Source organism: Marmota marmota, unplaced genomic scaffold (genome assembly GCF_001458135.2).
Source record: "Marmota marmota marmota unplaced genomic scaffold, marMar, whole genome shotgun sequence".
NCBI lineage: Eukaryota > Metazoa > Chordata > Mammalia > Rodentia > Sciuridae > Marmota > Marmota marmota.
In genome coordinates, this window is record NW_025999945.1 from 7686123 (window position 1) to 7706778 (window position 20656).

The following is a 20656-nucleotide window of genomic DNA, read 5'->3' on the forward strand; positions in this document are numbered from 1 at the left end:
TGCTTCCTTTCTCTTGTAGCTTTTAAAATTCTCTCCTTATTCTGTATGTTGGGCATCTTCATTATAATGTGTCTGGATGTGGATCTCTTATGATTTTGCACGTTCGGCGTCCTGTAGGCTTCTAGGATTTGGGATTCTGTCTCATTCTTCAAGTCTGGGAAGTTTTCTCATATTATTTCGTTGAACAGATTGCTCATTCCTTTGGTTTGGACCTCTATACTTTCCTGTATCCCAATGACTCTTAAGTTTGGTTTCTTTATGTTATCCCATATTTCTTGGATGTTCTGCTCATGGTTTCTTAAGAGTCTCGCTGAGCTGTCTATGTTTTTTCAAGTTGAAATACTTTGTCTTCATTGTCTGATGTTCTATCTTCTAAGTGTTCTACTCTGATGGTAGTATTCTCATTTGAGTTTTTAAGTTGGTTTATTGCTTCCTGCATTTCTAGGATTTCTGTTTGTTTGTTTTTTATAATCTCTATCTCCCTGTATAGTTGATCCTTTGCTTCTGGGATTTGTTTATGTAATTCATTGTTGAAGTGATCTTTCATTGTCTGATTTTGCTGTCTTCCTTGAGACCCCAGATCATCTGAAGCATGTAAATCCTGAGTTCTTTATCTGACATTCCATCTGCTGCAGCTATTACCTCTTCTAAAGTTGAGTTAACCTGCATTGCTTGTGGTCCTTTCTTTCCTTGTCTTTTCATACTGCCCACGTTTCTTTCTGCTTGGTGAAACTGTTGTGTTATTGAATTTTCCCCCTATATATTTATATTGCTCTTGTATAGTTGCAAAGTCTCCCTTGCAGGGGCGGGTGGCGCCTGTGCTCCTCCTCCAATTGGGGTGATCTGTCTATCACGCCGGCGGGCTGCTGGGCCCCTTCTCCAGATCGCGTGGTCTGCCTACCTTGCAGGCAATGGCTGGGCCCCTCCTCCAATAGGGGTGATCTGTCTACCACGCTGGCGGGCCGCTGGGTCTGTTCTCCAGGTTGCAGGTCTGCCTACCTTGCAGGCGCGGGCGGTGGCTGTGCCCCTCCTCCAATTGGGGTGATCTTTCAACTAGGCTGGGGGTCCGCTGGGCCCCTTCTCTGGGACGCGCGGTCTGCCTACCTTGCGGGCGGTAGCTGGGCCCTTCCTCCAATTGGGGTGATGTGTCTACCACGCCGGCGGGCTGCTGGGCCTCTTCTGCTGTTTGGTCGCATGTCTTAGAAGATTCTTAATCCCAAATTTTTATTGAATTTCATCTTTTTAATGATTTAGAAAGCATTTCATTATAGTCTGAATATTAACACTTAACTTTATGGCTCTTTAAATGTACCAGTTAAACTTTGGGTTAATAGAAAGCTAAATAACAGAAGAACTCAGTTTGGGGCATTTTAAGTTCTCCGTGTCAGAAGGAGCCAAATGGAGCTGTCCTTTGAAATGAAAAGTTCTTATAATGGATTACTTAAATACAAATTCATTGTTTAATCAGCCACTTCTATAGGAGAGGGGGAAGAAAGGAGCAATACATAAGAAAAAGTAACCTAATCTAGCTTTATTTTGAGGAGAGTGTCTATTACTGAGATTCTTATGTATCTTTTCAAAATATTATTTACCTAGTCCTTCCCTTCATTCTTCCCTCTGTCTCCTTTCCTTCCCATCTGATGCCTTGCTTTTTTCACCTTACAGTGTAATCTTGGAGATTGTTCCATAAAATCAATTAGAGATGAACTTTTTTCCCTATAAAAAGTTGGTATGTTCTATCATATAAAGGGATCATAATTATTTAAGTAAAACTGAGGGGTGTTTAATTGTGTCTAGTCTTTTGTGATTGATGTTGCAATGACTATCCTTGCACTATTGTCCTTAGTCTTTGTATAGACTAAGGATAGAATGTTTCAGGAGTCCCATGGAGTACATTCCTCTAAGTGAAATTGCTAGTGTATGCATTTAAAATTTTGATAGCTATTGCTAAATTGCTTTTCAAGACCTTTTACTGGTTTGAAACCCTGTGTGTGTCTGTTTATTCATTTTCATATCAGCACTATATTATTGCACTTTTTGATCTTTACCAGTCTGGTAGTTAGAAAATGATGACTATAACTTGAACTTGTCTTAGTTATTATTCAGAGCTTTTCTTCATCTATTCCTAAATTTTCAATGACTCTTTTATGAGTTGGACAGCTGGAGCAGTAGGGATGGGGCAAATTATTTATGAGCCAAGTGTTTCTGCCAAAACAGCATTGCTTCCCAGGCTTACTAAGTTACCATGACTGTCTTAGAGCCAGGCAGCCTCTGATCATTACTTGCTTCCTAAAGCCCTTGGGTGGGGGTAGGAGTGACCACAGTGGGAATTCTGTCGAAGGACAATATGTGCTATCCCTGTCAATGATGAAGGTTGGTACCAATCCTGTAGGGGATTACTACCCTCTCTTGACCCCCCTTCCATACTTCACCATTTTTCCTGGTGTGTGCCACTGATATTGGTTTGCTAACATAACTACGCAGGCTGTTTAAATTTGTTCATCAAGCCTGTACACATTGGCACTGTCAACAAGGATTATTTTTAATACAGTGCAAGACAACAATTCATTTTATCTCTATAAATCAAGTAATGGCAAAAATCAAAGCCAGATAGGAATCTTTGAGCAGTATGCTCTGGCTTGCATTCTATCCAAGCAGCTCTGTTGCCCAGCTTTACTTTCCTTCCCTGATTTTCCACTTATCCTGATTTCTTTATCTGCTTAGTTTTTAATTTAGTATGTCGTTTTTATTTTTGAAGAAAATGCAGACTATTAATCAATAATAGCAAAAATTAGATCAAATGAAAGGGAAATTAAAAGTTAAAAAATACATTCATTGTTATTTGATTTGTAACAGCTCTGCTTCTACCATTTATATCAACTGTTTCTATTATTTGAACAAAATGCTATCAGTAGTTCCATGTTATGTTTCTTTAGCCACTAAATAGACTGATTGGAGCGATAGGCTTGGGACAATTCCTAATAAAAAGGACAATTCCTCAATAAATAGTTTGTGGAACAAATGTACCATGTATACATTCCTTTTGACTTACTGCTTATTTGGATTTCAAAACAATTTCTTCTTTCTGGAACAATCTGAAGTAATTCCTTAGATATTGAGCTTCAATAACCCATCCCTTTGTAGAAGACCATCTGAATTAGACAGTCCCCAGGCCTTGTCTTTTGAGGAACGTCTATAGACATGTCTCTCAGCTTCAGCTGGGTCACAGTTAAACCATTCAAACCAAACCTGAGGGAATGGCTAAAAATCGGCTTTGTAATGGGGTAAGATGTATTTCAACACAAACAACAATAACAAGCATAGAGGGATCCATACCTATCCATGTTTCTTTTTATTCAGGTCTGACCATATCTTATTTTTTCTTGTACACATTTTTCATTTTGCCTTACTTGTTTTTTTCTTCTTAATAGGTTGCTTGCACTCATTTGGATGTGGATTTAGTCTGCATAACTGTAACAGAAAAACTACCATTTTACTTCAAAAGACCTCCTATTAACGTGGTAAGTGTTACCCTTTCCATTGTATGTTTGAGTCTGTAGAAACTTACATTAGCATATTGGAAAGGAATAGAAGAAATCAACATTCTTAGAGGGAAAAATAAAAACTAGGTAAGAAAAAACAGTTTTAGAGAAGATGATTTTATTTTTGCAAGCTAAAATAAAAAGTATCAAGATGTTTTTGAAAAGTCTTAGAAATTAAAATTTATGAACAATGTTTTTTAAGAGGGTAACTACTAATAATGGGTGCTTATATCCTGAACATTGAATATTAAGGAGACAGAACAGTCAAGAAAGATAGGAAAAGTAAATAATAATAATGATAATACACAGAGAGTCCTTGAGATACTAGCAAACTCAAAAGGAGTAAGGAGCAAGGCATGGAATCACCTGGGCATTAATTATGCAAAATTATAATCTGCATTGAAGCATACTAGCTCACACAAGAGCCCAGGGTTACTTTTATAATAACAGTGTGGCCACATGTTCAAAATACTTGGAACTCAGAAGAAGTAAAAGACCTCCACAACGAAAATTACAGAACTAAAAAACAAAACTAAGGAAATTGAAGAAGACCTTAGAAGATGGAAAGATCTTGCATGTTCTTAGATAGGCAGAGTTCATATTGTCAAAATGGCCATACTATCAAAACTGTTATATAGATTTAATGCGATTCCAATTAAAAGCCCAATGTCATTCTTTGTAGAACTTGAAAAAGCAATCATGAAATTCATTTGGAAATATAAGAGACCCAGAATAGCGAAAGCAATCCTTAGCAAGAAAAGTTAAGCAGGAGACATCACAATACCAGACCTTAAACTATACTACAGAGCAATAGGAACAAAAACAGCATGGTATTGGCACCAAAATATTCTTCCCTGTTGCTACAGAATTTTCTTTTTCACCCATCTACATAATTTTTTCTTGTTTTCCTTTACCTTTCATCTGATATCTGTCACACTGCTCTCTAAAGTCTCAGTCCCCTTCCATTTCCATTCTAAAGGTGACATTATTTCATACTAGTAACTATTTGATAGTTATGAGGTCAACAAATATGTTAACTATTTGCTTTGGGAGCAAGATCTTAGGAATAGTATTTTAGAACAATGGCTTCTAAAACTCAATCTTGTTCTCAAAAACTACTATCCAAGCAAAAAGTTTGGCAAATTAATCCAAATTACATACCAAAATTTTTTCAGAATTGGGATATTAATTTTTTTCAAAGTGGTTAATTCCTTATTCTTTTGTCTCTTTAGAATCATTACTCCTGGATTGTTGTTTTTTTGTTTTGGTTTTGGTTTGGTTTTGACTTTTTTGTTTTTTATTTTGTTGGGATAGAACAAAATAAATTTGGGAAAGAACCTAGGAGTGTTTCACCCCTGAGCTACATTCCCAGCCCATTTTATTGATTTTGAAACAGGGTCTCACTAAATTACCCAGGCTCGTCTCAGCCTCCCAAATCACTTGGTTTATAAGCATGTGCAATCACATCCCGCTTACTTGCTAGATTTTTGTTTCCATTTTCTCCTAAGGAACTGATTTGATGCTGAGTATTAAGAAGAGATAAGGATGGGAAAAAATGGATATGTTTGACATAGAAAAATTTAACTTGACTTATTTACTACCCCTGAAAATATGCTGCTAAATACAGCTCTTTTTTGGTTAATGAAGACCTCTGAACAAGTTCAGTATTGGCTGAACCTGAATCATTGGTCTCCCCATGCCTGTACTAATACTTCTAAATAAATGAAGAAACACTTACACCTGAAACATCACATTTTGGAGTTTGAAGCTCTGTGTACTGTTGAGCTCACTTATAAAATATGGGATAATGAAAACTAGTAAGAGGTCATTTAACTTTTCAGTCACAGGGTTAAGGCTGTTTTCATTGGTTGTCTATAAAGTAAGACCTCTGATGTGTGCCCCAAGTAGTTATGATAAAAGCCACAAATTAATACAGTACCCAAGTTTAGGACAGTAAGTCTTGTTGGCCTCATGTATTTTTTTCTCTCCAGAAGTAGCAATCTGTCTTTAGAAGTTTGCCTTAGCTTTTTACCAGCTTCAGTCTGCCAACCCATTCCTACACAAATAGCATCTCCAGAGTTAGGCATTGCAGCCACTCTGCAAATTATTATTGAACTACAACTTTTTCACCTTTTTCTTCACCTTAATGAACTAGGAAGGCCATCTTCTAGGTGGCTCTGCCTGAATAAGTTCACACATGATACCATGTGTTGGTTGGGAGGAGACAGTGGCATGTGATGCTGAGGCCAAGTCCATGGAGAGGACAGCAATGCACAGCGCATAATTCCTCATGTTCCATGACAATGGTAAGATTGCCAGTGCTGATTTTGGTGAGGACTTGTAATTGAATTTCTTATGAACTCGCCTTCAATTTAAACCAGATTGCAAGCTTCTAGAGCATACCAGCTGTGCATAGGCCTTTTTTTAACTACTCCCAATATCTTGCCTAAAAGTCTTTCTTGAAATTTGCTCCTTGAATTGGAATATTTCTAACTTGATGTATCTGGGTTCAGCTTGGGAATCTGGCCTAAGTGGCTGTCAGTGTTGAGCAGGAAGTATATGCATTGAGGAATTGGGGCATAGAAGCAACACGACCAGGAATGTGGCACTTGATGCAAAAGCACCAGGACATCCCAGCCCTTCCCCATTCCATCTGGAGGTGCAGGAAAGCTGCTATTGTGTGATGGGTATTTTTGGCATAATTCCCACATTTTTCAACTTAAGAATTCTTCAAGTAAAAAATTTGACGGGAGCGATGTGCAATATTTAACACAGTGTCTGCTTTAAAAAAAGTCTTGTGAACATATTACATATGTTGTTTAATAAAAACTAGATTATGGAGTGGAAAGAAAGGCTTGCATAAGATTATTTTTAGTTTTCATCTAGTATAGAAGTAGACTGTGGTATGAGTTGGTCAAGTAGCAGAAAAGTCCCTATTCTTTATTCACTTAAAAGAGAAAACTAAACACACAGGTATCCAGTTGATTGTCCAGGGCAAATAATAGTTGTTGCATAGGTGTGTGTTTATCATTTGCAATATCTTGTCTAATGTTGGTACGGAACTATTGGAGATATACTCATTGTGAAACCATCATTTAGTGCATATGGGTAATAGTTCAGTGTTAATTCTTGGTCCTTCCATGTTCGCATGGCTTTGAGGATAAATTTGTCTTTGGCCATGAGAAGTTGATAGGTTAGCTTTATAAGGATCACTTTATTCAGCACATAAGAAAACAACACAGATCTAAATTGGTGTCCTTTTCTTTAGTGATAGTGAAAAGCGGGAGTATTAAGATAGGTAATTCATTAGACTTACCTTTAGGCCAAAAGCCATGTGAGAATTATCAGCTCAGAAAATTGAGATTAGGGACTAGGAGCTGGAGCACCCAGCGTTTATACCAAAATGCTCCATTTGTGCACTTGACTCAACAGCACTAGGTCTTTTTGTCATCTTCACCATGTGCTTAGGGCACCATAATATCAGTTGTGCAGATTTCTACAAAATCTTCTACAAACCTCTTCTGGAATTTTTAGTTAATTTATATGGCTATCTCAGCTCTACTATGTGATAGATATATTTCCAAAAAATTGGATTCGACTGCTTTTTGTGGATTATCAAGTGACTTCCTCAGCATTTTATAGCAAAAGCATTTTCACACCTGTTGTGGCCCAGTAGCTTTGAAGTGGGGTGGATGTTCATTATCTCCATATGCAGGTAATGAAATTGAGCCTCAGGTAGTTTGTGACTCATGGTTAAATGTTTCTCTCAAAGAGTTGGCTAGGGATTTTTATTGTTTTGATTCCAAATCTGTCATTCTGAAATGCTATGTAAAGTTATTTTACATCTGAACTCTTTGTTAAACACAGAATAATTTCATATTTTAAAACATGATCTTTAGGCCTCCTGGTACTTACCACAGGCTGTGTTCTTACACTGACAATATAGAAAGAGGAGGTGGAGTAAGCATACCGCATGTACACGCAGCCCAGGCCCTGTGCCTGGTCTGCAGTATGAATGGGGAAACATGGAATTGAAGAGAGAGAGAGAAAAAAAAAAAAATGATCTTTATTCATTTGTGTTTTGAGAAGGATTTTTTTTTTAAGCACCACGTACCTTTACCTTTGCTCTGTCTTTTTGTTTTTTAATGTTATTGCCATTAACGGTGACTTCAAGTTATCTTTAATTACTTTAGAAATTTTTTTAAAAAAGAAAAAGAATAAACAATACAAAAAATGGATTAAAAATGTTAAAAGACATTTCATAGGAGAGGAAATACAAATTGTCCTTTAAACACAAGAAAAGTAGCCTAAGGTTTGTGGATGTAATTCAGTGATAGAATGCTTGCTTGGCATTTAGGGTCTCTGGGTTTGATTCCCAGTACCACCAAAACAAAAAGAAAGAGAAAAAGGAAGAAAAGATATTTAAATTCACTATAAGACAAATTCATATTAAAATCTGCCTATACACTGTCGTAATGCTTTGGGAAAATAGGCATTCTCATACTTTGTTTGTAATAGTGTAAATCAGAACAGTTCCTGAGGGGAGTGGGTAATTTGGCAACTATTAAAATCACAAATAAACTACCCTCTAACCTAGTATATTAGTTTCCTAGATCTTCTATAACTGAGTACCACAAACTCAAGTGGTTTAAAGCAGCAGAAATTTAAGAGCTGAATATGGCTTAATGATAAGAGTACTTGCCTAGCAAGTACTTGCCTTCTCAAGCCCCTGGTTTGATCCCTGGTGCCACCAAAAAAAAAAAAAAAAAANTTATCTAATAATACTCTGTCTACTAATCCTGTAAAGCATAAGTTATTCTGTTTTGTTCATTGCTATATGCTCAGAACTAAAAGCCTACCAAGTGTACAATGTGTATTTCATAAATGAACAAATACAACAGCAACTATAACCCATTTTTGTTACCGTAGTTCTTGATCATTCATTGTATATCTTTTTTTTTTTTCAACTTTGGTTCTTTTCTTTGTTGTTATATAATCCAAACTATGTAACATGTGATTAAAAAAAAAAACTAAAAATTTTTGCTTGATTAGCTTAAACTATTCCGGTTCTATGCAGCCTGGTATAAAGAAGTATTAATAGATGAATGGTTTGATCATTTTTCATAACTCATTTCCCTAGTGTAAGGCAATTGTAAATATGGAAAAGATATGGATTCTAAAAAAAATACAAAGAAGGAGAACAAAAGAGCTAGAACTAGATTGGGTCATAGAGACAAAACAGAGACAGAGGGAGATAGATTGGTACAGGGAGAGAGAGTCTTGCTTATGCTAATAAGATTGCCACTAATGGGCTTTTTAATACAAAATGCCCCACAGTACTAGACACAGTTCATCATAAGCTAATGAAAGAGGTGCTTTAATTAGGAGGATAACAAGTGATTCAGAGGGTGAGAGAAAAGGGAAGAATTCCAAACCCTCCCAGCTCTACCCAGAGTGACTGCTGGCAAGAGAAACAGGCTTGTGGGATAGGAGAGAGCAAAGAAGCTGCATGACATTGCAATAGCTGGAAACGCAAGGAGGGACAGTGTCCTCCGCAAGCGGCACACCCCAGAGTTAAAACATCTCAGGCCAGCCTAGGCCTCCTCTAGAAGATATAATAATAAGCCAACTAAGTTTTCTTCATTTGTCAGAAGAAAATAAAATTATCTCAATTTTGGAAGGAATCACTAACATCATCTCACATTTATTGTTCACATTATTGGTTTTATCTTAAAATCTGTAATAATTTCTTGACATCGCTTAGAGAATCAACAGTCTATCATTTGAAATAAGAGGAAAAGAATTCCAGCTCCTAAAGAAATCTTGCCAACCATTTGACTATCAGGACATTGATTACTAGAAAAAATTGTGCTTGCTTAGAATGAATAGTTAGAAAATGGGATGTAAATATCACATGTGACTAAAAAAAAAAAATCAATGAAATAGCGTATCTCCCAAGGCTCCTTTCTTTTTCATTCTGTCGTTACTCACACTTTCTTTTCCTGGAGATCCTGGAGACAGAGGCATTGATTTTCATCTGCATCTTTGATTTTCCTTTTGGAAAACAAAGGTCACTATAGAATTTAGTAGTGCATCTCTAGAAATACAGTGGATGAAGATCACTAGCCTGAGCTACTCGCTGTGATTCATGACTTGGAGACTGTCCCTGAGTTAAAATAAGGTAAATAAAGAAAGTGAGAATAAACACTTTAAAATGTTTGCAGCAATTTGGCAGTATAATTTTTTTTCTTTTTGGTCTGTCAAATCTGATAGTAAAAATTGAGACTTGTTTTATAAATTTTTTATTTCATTTTTATTAATTTTTTGCATAAGAACTGTATTAGTACTTGTCTATGTTTTGGTTAGAAATATATATATATATATATATATATATAATGTTTATTTAATCATTAGCACATATTGATTGTACAAATTAATCTTTTTTATGTGATGTTTCCATACATGCACATAACATAGTTTGATTATAACCACCCTCCTTATTCTTCCCCTCTTATTATCCTTGCCCTTCCCCACATGTTCATCTTCTTGTAAGGATACCAGTCCTGTAGGATTAGGAGCCTTCCTTCCTTCTTACAGTATGACCTCATCTTAATTATATTTGCAATGACCCTATTTTCAAATAAGATATATTTGTTATGGTTGGGGACACAATTTATAATATCCAGCAAACCCACATTAGTGTTTATTCTACAAGTAGTTGATACAACCCAAATCTATCAGTAGAGGGTTGGTTAAACATTATATATGCTATATCTTTACAATGTAATACTCTGCTGCTATAAAGAGAATAAAGAGGTTGTGACCTGACATGGTAAAGCTTTCAGGACAAAGCTATCTTTAAGGTAAGAAAAAGAAAAATAATACATGTTCATAATTGCTTATGTTTGTGTGATGAAACTGGAAGAAGACAAGAAGTTAATAAAAGTGGTCACGGGAGGTGAAGATGGGGCAGATAAGAGCAGAGATGCACATAAGACTATTGTTTTCTTATTTTTATTTAATATGCGGCTCTTGTGAACAAATATGTATTGTCATCCATTTGAATTCAATTAAAAAACTATTTTTTTAGGAAATTGACAGAATATTGTCCTAGTAATCAACTCCCTGTTTTCTTCTCTTCTTTGTCTACAGCTTTGCTTAAGTTTTTATACTTGAATATTATGGCCATTTTCTCTTAATTCAAGTATTACACACCTGCCTTTGGTAGCATCTTTATGACTATTATTCTCATTAGTAAAGAAATCTAAGCATCGCCTATTGCAGAACCTTTGGTCAGATATGGGAACAAAAGCCAATCAAGCAAGCACTGCCATTCTTTATGAAGAGGCTATTATGAACAATCATTTGATGAGTATACAGTGATTTACATTAAAATGGTCTTAGAAACAGGAGTGCAGGTAATGAGTCTAAATTTTATTCATCTAAAGATTTTAAATAAGGTGTTATGAGAGAAATGTGCACAACCTTCAATGGCACATTATCTTTTATTTTTCTTTCTCAAGAGTATTCTTGCCAGTTTTAAAGTGAATTTGATTAATGTACCAAGATTAATATCATAACTTTTTTTAAAGAATTAAGCTGATAATTTTATCTTTATTTTTGTCTCCTCTACCTCACAATGAGTTTTTAATGTGCTCTGATCCCCGCAAGGGTTTAGAAATTTAGGTTCAGTCAATTAGGAATATTTGGGGATCTGATCATCCAGCTCTAAATCTTTCACTTATCCTCTTTATTCTACTGCTTTGTGTTTTAGTCCCTAAACTAGAGGAATGAGGAAAGGAAGTAGATTCCTTAGACTAGCTAGTAGTTTTGGTAAAAGAAATAGCAAAGGAGATGATAATATGACTAAAAGAGATGTTTTTAATTTATCTGTGAATTTTAGGTAGCCAAGTTCACCCTTGTTCCTAGTCATTGTCATGACCTCTTTTCCATAAACTACTGTTTATTCACTCAAAATATAAATATATTGCTATTTGGATAAAAGGCAATTGGGTGTTACAAAGAGGTGTTGTGACACCAGCTCTGAGTTTATAAATTAGGCAGGGATAAGGAGGTATAGATTTAATTATGGTACCAAGAGTGTCATAACAAATGTCATTCCTAGAAATAATCAACACAAGCCAAAGATTTAGAGGTGGGGGAAATTTTTCAAAAATAAAGGGAGAGAGAAAAGTCGCAGTTTAGAAAATAGTATTTAAATTCCAACTAAAGTAATACCAGATATGTAGGAAAATATAAAATTTGAGAGCCATAGGCCCAGGGAAAAGGGAAGATTTGGGGTTGGAAAGAAGGTAATCTTTGTTCAGGAAGGAAATGTAGAAGGGACCCTCAGTGTGCACCAGAGGTAAATCAAGGTGGACTGCCAGTTCTGAAGACAAGTTTCTTCATTCCCTGTAAACACTCAAGGGTAGACTTCAGCAGCCTCACCTGGACGAGTTCCAACTCATCCTCTGGGTAATATAAGCTCATTTACCAGCCACAGACTTGGACTGTCCTGCCCAGACCATGCCTACCACCCTTCCTTATTCATTCCAAACAACACCACAGCCTGTGTGACTTTTGTAACTGAGAGTCAAAAAATCCTTTAGACATTTCCCCTTGCTGATAGGATTAATCTTTGTCACCATATATTATTAAGGCCTATACAAGTTGGCCCTTCCCATCCTCTTTAGCCTCAACTCTCACCACAAGGTTTCTTTCCCCTCCTCCTTTCTTCTCCACCCTCAGGCCTTCCATTTTGTTTTTTGTTTGTGTTTGTTTTTGTTTGACAGGTCTAATGGTTGAACACAGGCAACTGCTTTACCACTGAGCTATATCCCCAATCCCCTACATGTCACTGTGCTCCAACCCTACTTTTCTTCTCTCAAAAATGTTCCTTCTGCTATGATTTACTTAATTTCTCCATACCCACTTTCAGACTCTTCCTTAATAATATGTATTACAGCTGAAGTTTTAGATCTTTGTATATTTGATGGTCTCCGCCTCTAAACTATAAGCTCCTAGAAGGGAGCTTTTATACATAGTGGGCTTAAAACATCTGTTGTGAATGGATGAGTCACTCACCTGGGAAGCTCAATAGCATTGAAATTCATTTCAATCCCATTTCCATCCCTTCCAGGCTTTCTTACCTATAAGTCCCTATGTATTAAAAATACACTAAATGAGAGAACTTTTTTTTTTCCTGTGAAAAAAGCCATGCTTGTATGGAGAGCTGGGTAAAATCCTCAAGGTCCCAGCTTCTTCCATCTTTTTTTTTTTTTTTCTTTTTTCTGGGATAAGCCAGCAATCTGAGAAATGAGCATCTCTGCCATAGTGTTCTATAAAGGTGTTATAAGCGTTAAATATATACATAGCATTCCTTTAGTACAGTGCTTGGCACATAGTCATCCCTCAGTGAACCATGACTATTATTCTCTCATTCCACTTAGTTTATAATAAATGACTTACCAGAAAGGCTTTACCATTCTGTAGGTGTTCCTGAAATCTTCGTTTGTCTCTTTATTCCTTTCTTCATTCTTAAGCCAAAGTACTTGTTTTTTGTTTGTTTTGTTTTTTACTATGTTTGCACTTAATTTACCCTATATTTAGGGAAACACATCTTTTTTTTTCCTTTCCATAGTTCATGGAGTGGCTCTTCTGCCATCCTACTGGGACTTTGCTTTCCTTAGCCTCTTCATAATTCCTGTTTATATATAAAGTCAGCTTCCCCACAGCTAAGATAAACTCTGTGGATCAAATTCAATGCAGAGCTGTTTTCTTCTTGTTGGTGTTGCCATTTGGGTGCATATCTGCCTTTGTTTAAGGCTATACCTTGATGTGTAGCGATGGAGTGGAGACTTAAGTGAAAAATTAAATAAGACAGTGTGTGTTCATCCTAGACAGTTTCTTTTCTTTATTTCCTGTGAAGGCAATTGACCGAGGCCTGGGCTTTGAACTTGTCTATAGTCCTGCCATCAAAGACTCCACAATGAGAAGGTACACAATTTCCAATGCCCTCAATTTGATGCAGATCTGCAAAGGAAAGGTATGGTTCCATAAATTTTAGAATTTAGAACATTTAGAATGTTTTAGATGTGAATCTGACAGTTTATTATTAATACCCTGAAATTGTCAAACTGATTCCCTTTTCCTAAAGCAGGAAATTCTCAAGGCACAGGCATAAATTCTTCAATTTCAATGAGCTCTGCAAGTTTTAAGGGAAAGAAAAATATCAACAGAACAATAGCAAAAGGGAGGGGAAAGATGTGTTGAAAGCCTTTATCTTTTGATAAGGAATTTGCAATTTACCACTATGAAAAGAGTAGTCTAGATAACAGTTGATTTGTTATCAGTGAGTTGAATTAAGGGTATATGACCTTTTCAACTAGTTTTTTAAACTTAATTCATGTCTACTAAGATTTGTTTAGAAAGCCTGTTCTGTATCTTTTTATAGGCTGCCTTTAGTTTGACATGAGGTCTTTCATTTTTCACTTTAATTGTTTAACTTATCATTAGAAGAAGTTGGTTTTTGAGCCTTAAATGTTAAAATATGGTTACTGGTTGTTTATAAGACATTTCGGTGATTTTTTTTTATTATTTTATCTAAGATTAATAGTGAGTACTTTCTGTTTTGTAGAATATAATTATATCCAGTGCTGCAGAAAGGGTAAGTCTAGCATGAAGTACTTTGTTTTTGCTCTTCCAGTTAGAAAACTTTGTTGGATTTCTATGGGAGAAATTAAAATAGTAATATAATGAGTTTCATGTTTTCTCTTTTAACTGTGCATTTGCTCATAATAATTGCTGAAAGGTAAAATTTATCCCCATTCATTCTGGGCTTCAAGTTTTGTTTATATAGTTTTCCTTTATACTGTTACAAATGCTTTTAAAGGTTTGTTTATATTTTCATAAACCTAAGAAACCCATCAAAACTATGAGGATCTAAATGTATGTAATTGATTTGTTTTTGGATACTTAGGCATCCTATTAATTCACTGCAAATAAAGCCATTGAAATGGTATTAAATAACTTCTCATATCAATTTTTCGTTCATTTTATTTTAGCCTTTGGAAATAAGAGGACCATATGATGTGGCAAACTTGTATCCTTTAGTTTGACATGAGATTTCCCGTTTTTAACTTTAATTATTTTACCTTATCATGAAAATAAGTTGGTATTTTAGCTGTAAATATTAAAATGTGATTATTTGTTATTTGGGTTATTGGACTCTTCAGTTTTTTTTTTAATTAGTCTAATATTAATATTAATCACTTTCTATTGAAATGTTCTTTTAAGAAATTTAGAATTTGAAGTGGTACTAGAGTGTAATACGATTTTTTTCTCAACCTCTTACTGTAAGCTTACCAATTAATGTCTTCAGAAATTTTCTCTTGTTATAGAGAGCTTCATCCTTCTATTTTGTTTTCATATTTGGATTAATCATCAGATAGAAAATGAGAAAAGAGTTAAATAAGTCTCTTCTCAGATGCATGTTCCAGTTGGGGTAAGAACTACTGTAGAATTCATTAGTCTCTCTCAATGTGACAAGATGAGCTGGCATTTAGTGTCATGTTTGTGTTAGTTTCGTGTCCTTAGCTGACTATGAGTTGAGATCCTTAATGGTGCTACCAGAGGGTTGCTGTTTGGACTATCTGAAAGTGATGCTAAGGCTGCAGTGTCCACCAATTGCCGAGCAGCACTTCTCCATGGAGGTGAGCAAGTTCTTTCAATAAAAACTGAATGGTCCTGTTAGAGGCAACTCATTTTTATCAGACAGTTGAACCATTATCTACTTTTATTATCCTATCTCCAGAGTTCCTTTGAGGTCATCTTTTCTCACCTGTTTTACCCATATCCATCATTTCAGGCTGTCATTTCTGTAGTTTGCAGAATGAATATACTTCACATTACAGAAATAAATATTGAATGCTGTTTCAAGCTACATATGTGTGCTGTAGCCCACGTGATAACTTCTAATCTTTCCTCATCCCACCTCTCCAGAGGAATATGCTTTCCTTGATGAAAATTGCTATTTTAGAGAATTGGTATGTTAGAAATATATGGTAAGCTGTTTATTAGAAAAACAGAAACAGTGAATACATTTTCAAAAACCCACCTAACAAAACTTGGACTGTAACTTTTACATTTATAACAACTCAGAATGTTTCTTTTTATATTTTTGTTGTATATGTACAGACTTTATTTTTAAGTCACATTTTTTAAAGTATTTATATATATTTCTTTCTTAGCCTTAATTCCACTACTATAACCCACTAAATTTCTTGTTCATCGCATGATAAAAATTTAAATAGAAGTATAACAAAATTGTGGAAAATGAGAATAAGTTTTATTACATAATTTAAATTTTTGACCTGTGGTTTTGCTTCATTCTCTGTAATTTTTAATAGTAGTTGCTGGGGTTAAGAAGCAGTTTAAGTGGTAGCATCCAAATGAATCTTAAAGTTTAGAATGGGTTATTACATAGACTAAGTTATTTGTGATAGGAATAGCTAGGTTATTGAGGGCTTGTTTTATTTGTTTGTTTGTGTGTGTACTTTAATGATCTGATTTCCACTTGAGAAAACTGCTTATTTTATTGGCTTACCATAAATTACATGATTTTCCTTTTAACATTTTTATTTGGAGATTTTTGTATTATATAATCTTTACCTGATCATGTGAGCTCTGGGAATGATCAAATTAATTGGGATCTTTATCAAGACATTCTTGAAATTAGGGAAGAGTTGGTTCACATTTTGGTAGTACTTCCATTATTTCTGTATATTTTTAAATGAGTGCATAATGGGCTGGGAGTGGTAGTACAATAATAGAATGCTTGCCTCGCATGTGCAAGGCCCTGGATTCAATCTCTAGTACTGGGGGCAAAAAGAAGAAAAACGATTTTGGATAACTTGTGTTCAAAAATAGACTAAACAAGAAAGGGAACCGAAAGGAAAAGTAGAAAATGTGAAATTACATTTCTGCATCTGACTTAAAAGGCTTAACTACTTAACATATGATATTTAAAGTGAGGCTTTTCTAGAATCTAAACTAAAAGACTCTTTAGCTTCAGGTGGCATTACCAATGTGTTTAGGACAGGCATAGTTCATAACTGCTATTTCTGTAAAATTCTGATTATCATAAAATATAATAAATTATAATTAGATAATAAATTAAAGTTACCCTGGTTTTAGTTGACATCAGAATGAGATGGTAGTATGAGGTATCTTAAGATTATAATTCACAGTATTTAAATGAAGAGTAATCTGGATTCTGATTAATGAATAACTTAACACAATTTGTTTCTTTCAGCTCTTCTAACTATTTCAGTGGATTGTATGTTTTGGGTGGTATATACATAGCTGGATAGATAATTGATGGAAATTATAGGGGAATGCAATGATCTGTATATTTGACAGAGTCATTGAAATATTTCTCATGAAAATTTTCTCTCATTAATAGTGCTTATAAATCATATAAGAAAACATCATCACTGTAAGAAAACAAAAAGAGTAGTGGACCTTTATGAAAAAACAGACACAATATGAATACTGGTAAATGTCTATGGTTCACCTTTGAGCTAATGGTTACCCATGCTTTAATATCAGCCTTTACTAATGAGAGCCCTTGAGAATTTAGTTCTGTTGCTTACGGCCATTGAGAAAATCCAATTAATACTGAAAGACACACAAAAACTAATTGGAAAAAATGCATTCCATTCATAAATTTTAGAGATAAAGGACTATCGTTTGACTCTCCGTTTGTAGTGTGTCTTCCTGCATTAAGGAAAAAGTAGAATCTTATTTTATAGTCTGAAAAAAATCTCTTCTGTTTTGCTCTTTTAGTAGCAATGTGTTTGTAGAGAAAGTGACTTGAGTAAAATAAAGTTGATGGCCTTTGATCTCAAAAAAAAAAAAGATTACTAATTCAGCGTGGGTTACATTAGAAGAGAGAAATGATTCGGAGGAAAAGGATTCAAAGTGTCATTATATTTTCATTGATGAAATCTCAGGTGGCATCTGTATCATTTTGAGTGCCACATTTAAAAAGGATGGCACTTCACTGGAGCACTTCCAGAAGATGGCTGATAAGTGCTTAAAGGGTCTAGAAACCTCATGATGAGGGAGTCATTGAAAGCAGTGCAGGAATGCTTACTTGGCAAACAATACTTTGAATATGTTGTGGTTTTCAACATTGAAAGGCTTGCCCCTGGCAATCAGAACTAGACAGATTCTAGGTTTCCAGAAAACACTGAGTAGAAATTCTGAGGAGGTTATGAGTAAAAAGTTTCAAGGGCACAGTCTTCAATGTATGAAGTGTCCTCAGCCATTGGACTGAAATGGACCTGGTAGGAACAAGGCTTTAACTCTCTTGAACAAAATAGCACACTCATCAATGATTGTTTTAGAGCTAGTTGTAGATTTTCCTTGGCAAGATGATTAAAGAAAATGCTTTGTGTAAAAGCAAATTAAAACAAAAGCTCCACACAAATAAAACTTCTTGTTGTTATAAAAATATATATATTTTTAAAAGACACTAAAAGAGCTACTTTAATTGATAGCTATAAACTGAACTTATTGTTCAGTTATTTATGTCAGCTTAATTAAGGAGAAAATATTCATGTAGTAAAAATAAAACATTTCTGAGATGGAACTAAAATAATTCTTAGTGAAATTAACAATGTTATAAAGTGCTTGTTTTCACAATTCATGTATTTTTATTTATTCAACTGTTTTTAGACTATTATCAATCATAATGATATAAATATAAATGCAACATTTTTCATTTGGTGAAATAGAAATCATTGACAGTTTTTGAGGTTTTCTCATTGTGTTGGCATTTTAATGTCCTTGAAATCAATGTTGTCTCTTTTATAAATTAAAATGTTTTTAAAACAACTGGTAGTTAGTCCTCACAAATGGAAAGGTAATGCTTAGCTCTTCTGAGCCGACTTTACTTTTATTACTTAAAATAAGAAATAATGCTTAACTGAATTCCTGTTCATCATTTATTTTTCCATTTTATCTCCTTTGTATCTAAAAGGTATCTTCTTCCTTCTTCATAATCCCTCTCCATTTCTTAAGGACAAAGTTTGTGTCTCTTCGTGACATTCTGACCTTTCCTAAGCTACCCTTCCAGCTTCATTTCCTCTACACATTCTTGCCCAGGTTATTCTTACCTCTGTCTCCTTGCTTTCTTTCCTCACCTTGTCACCACCTTTTTCTTTATTCCAAATAGTGTCACTTTTTTAGAGAAGATAGTTTATTGGTTTATCCACATGATTCTTAATGGTTTTCCCCATACCTATTGTATTTGCTCTTAATGTGTTTATTCCAGTGTATTGTAGGAAAAGCATAGTCTATTACGGATCTTTATGCCCTGTGTGTATGACATAGTGATAGTACCTGACCCATTAGTAGGTTTTAGCAGAAGTTGGCTAAATTTAAGTAGACCTCTGCTGCTAACTTGATCTGAGCATCTAAAATAATCCCTGTTGTTCTTTGCCCATTGTCACTAACACATAAAGGATCAATAACTGAATGTTTGACTGGGCACGGTGGTGCACACCTGTAATCCCAGTGGCTCAGGAGGCTGAGGCAAGAGGATCACAAGTTCAAAGTCAGCCTCAGCAACTTAGCAAGCCCCTAAGCAACTCAGTGAGACCCTGTCTCTAAATAAAATATAAAAAAGGGCTGGGGATGTGGCTCCTTGGTAAAGCACCCCTGTGTTCAATCCCTGGTACCAAAAAATAAATAAGTAAATAGAGTGTGTTTGGTTTTGTTCATTTATTCAACAAGCATTTATTGGACACTTGTTATATAATGAGGGTATAGGCGGTACAATATAATTGATTGTTCAGAGATACATTAATCCTGAGTGTGTTAAAGAGAAATGTTACATGCTATTAAATGAGGTGAGCCCACCCCCCACTATAGGAGCAATACAGTTGACTTACTGCTATATTCACTCTTGTGATTTGTTCAGCTTCTACCAAATACGCTATTTGGGTTCTGGCTGCATAATATGCTACAGACAGACCATGACCATTAAAGATAAAATCTTGGGCTGGGGTTGTGGCTCAATGGTAGAGTGCTTGCCTAGAATGTATGAGGCACTGGGTTTGATCCTCAGCACTACATTAAAAATAACAATAATAAGTAAATAAGCAAATAAAACAAAGTTATAAAAAGATAAAATCCTATTCTGAGGTTTTTACCCATGAGGTAATCCTTAGGAATAAATTAGATGTTAGTAATATATGATTTGTATATATTTAGGAAAAAGATAATGACCATAAATGGCATCAGCAGCCATAGCAGTTCACTATGGTTTTATCATTTGCTAATGCCATCAGCCAAAGTCAAAGTCATACTTGTTAAACCACTTCTCTTTAAATTGTGTCTTTCCTTCACACACTAATTTCTGTTTTATAGAAACTAGAAAAACTGCTTTTGGAATTATTTCTACAGTGAAGAAACCTCGTCCATCAGAAGAGGGTGATGATTCTCTTCCAGCTTGCAAAAAAGCTAAGTGTGAAAGCTGAAAAGAATGGACCAGTCTCTGTCAGCACTACTTTCTTCCGTTTTGTAGGTTATCATCCACAATAAAAAGAAAATTTTGCATGATTTGCTGTTTTGATTTGAAGCTAGAAACCAATGATCTTAATAATTATTTTACACTGAAGCCATTAAAACAACTAACAAAACCTAGTGACGCATTTAAAAAAAAAAAAAACAGGCCAACAGTTTAATGGATTTAGTATATTTTAAAAGAAAAACAGGCTAGTTTGTTTATCCTTTGTGTAAGTGAAAAATAATAGAGACAAAGGCCTATAATCCCAGCAGTTTGAGAGGCTGAGGAGGAGGATTGTAAGTTGAAAGCCAGCCTCAGCAACTTGGTGAGACCTTAAGCAACTTAGTATGAACCCACCTTCAAAATAAAAAATAAAAGGTCTGGGAATGTGACTCAGTAGTTAAGTTCAGTAAGTTCAGTTCCTCTTACCAAAACAAATGTTTCAATATTTTGAGAGAGTCTAATATTAATGTTTCTTATTCATTTAAAAACTAATGCTTTTCTACTTGATATACATAGCTTATTATTTTTAATCTTATAA

General features: G+C 35.0%; 1 protein-coding gene and 1 non-coding gene across 2 annotated transcripts in view; both read left to right on the forward strand.

Annotated features, from left to right (window-relative positions):
- Rpp30 (ribonuclease P/MRP subunit p30) overlaps positions 1-20168 on the forward strand; it is a 32436-nt gene extending 12268 nt beyond the window's left edge. Inside the window, exons 6-11 of the mRNA XM_015500112.2 lie at positions 3432-3521; positions 13471-13587; positions 14179-14208; positions 14606-14643; positions 15174-15253; positions 19977-20168. Of these exons, the coding sequence (XP_015355598.1) occupies positions 3432-3521; positions 13471-13587; positions 14179-14208; positions 14606-14643; positions 15174-15253; positions 19977-20086 (465 nt within the window). The 3' untranslated portion in view covers positions 20087-20168. The remainder of the gene's footprint in view (positions 1-3431; positions 3522-13470; positions 13588-14178; positions 14209-14605; positions 14644-15173; positions 15254-19976) is intronic.
- Positions 7441-7571, forward strand: LOC125616451. Its single transcript, XR_007347080.1, has one exon. It is a non-coding gene; the product is annotated as a small nucleolar RNA SNORA51 (small nucleolar RNA).
- Positions 20169-20656: the final 488 nt, after the last annotated feature.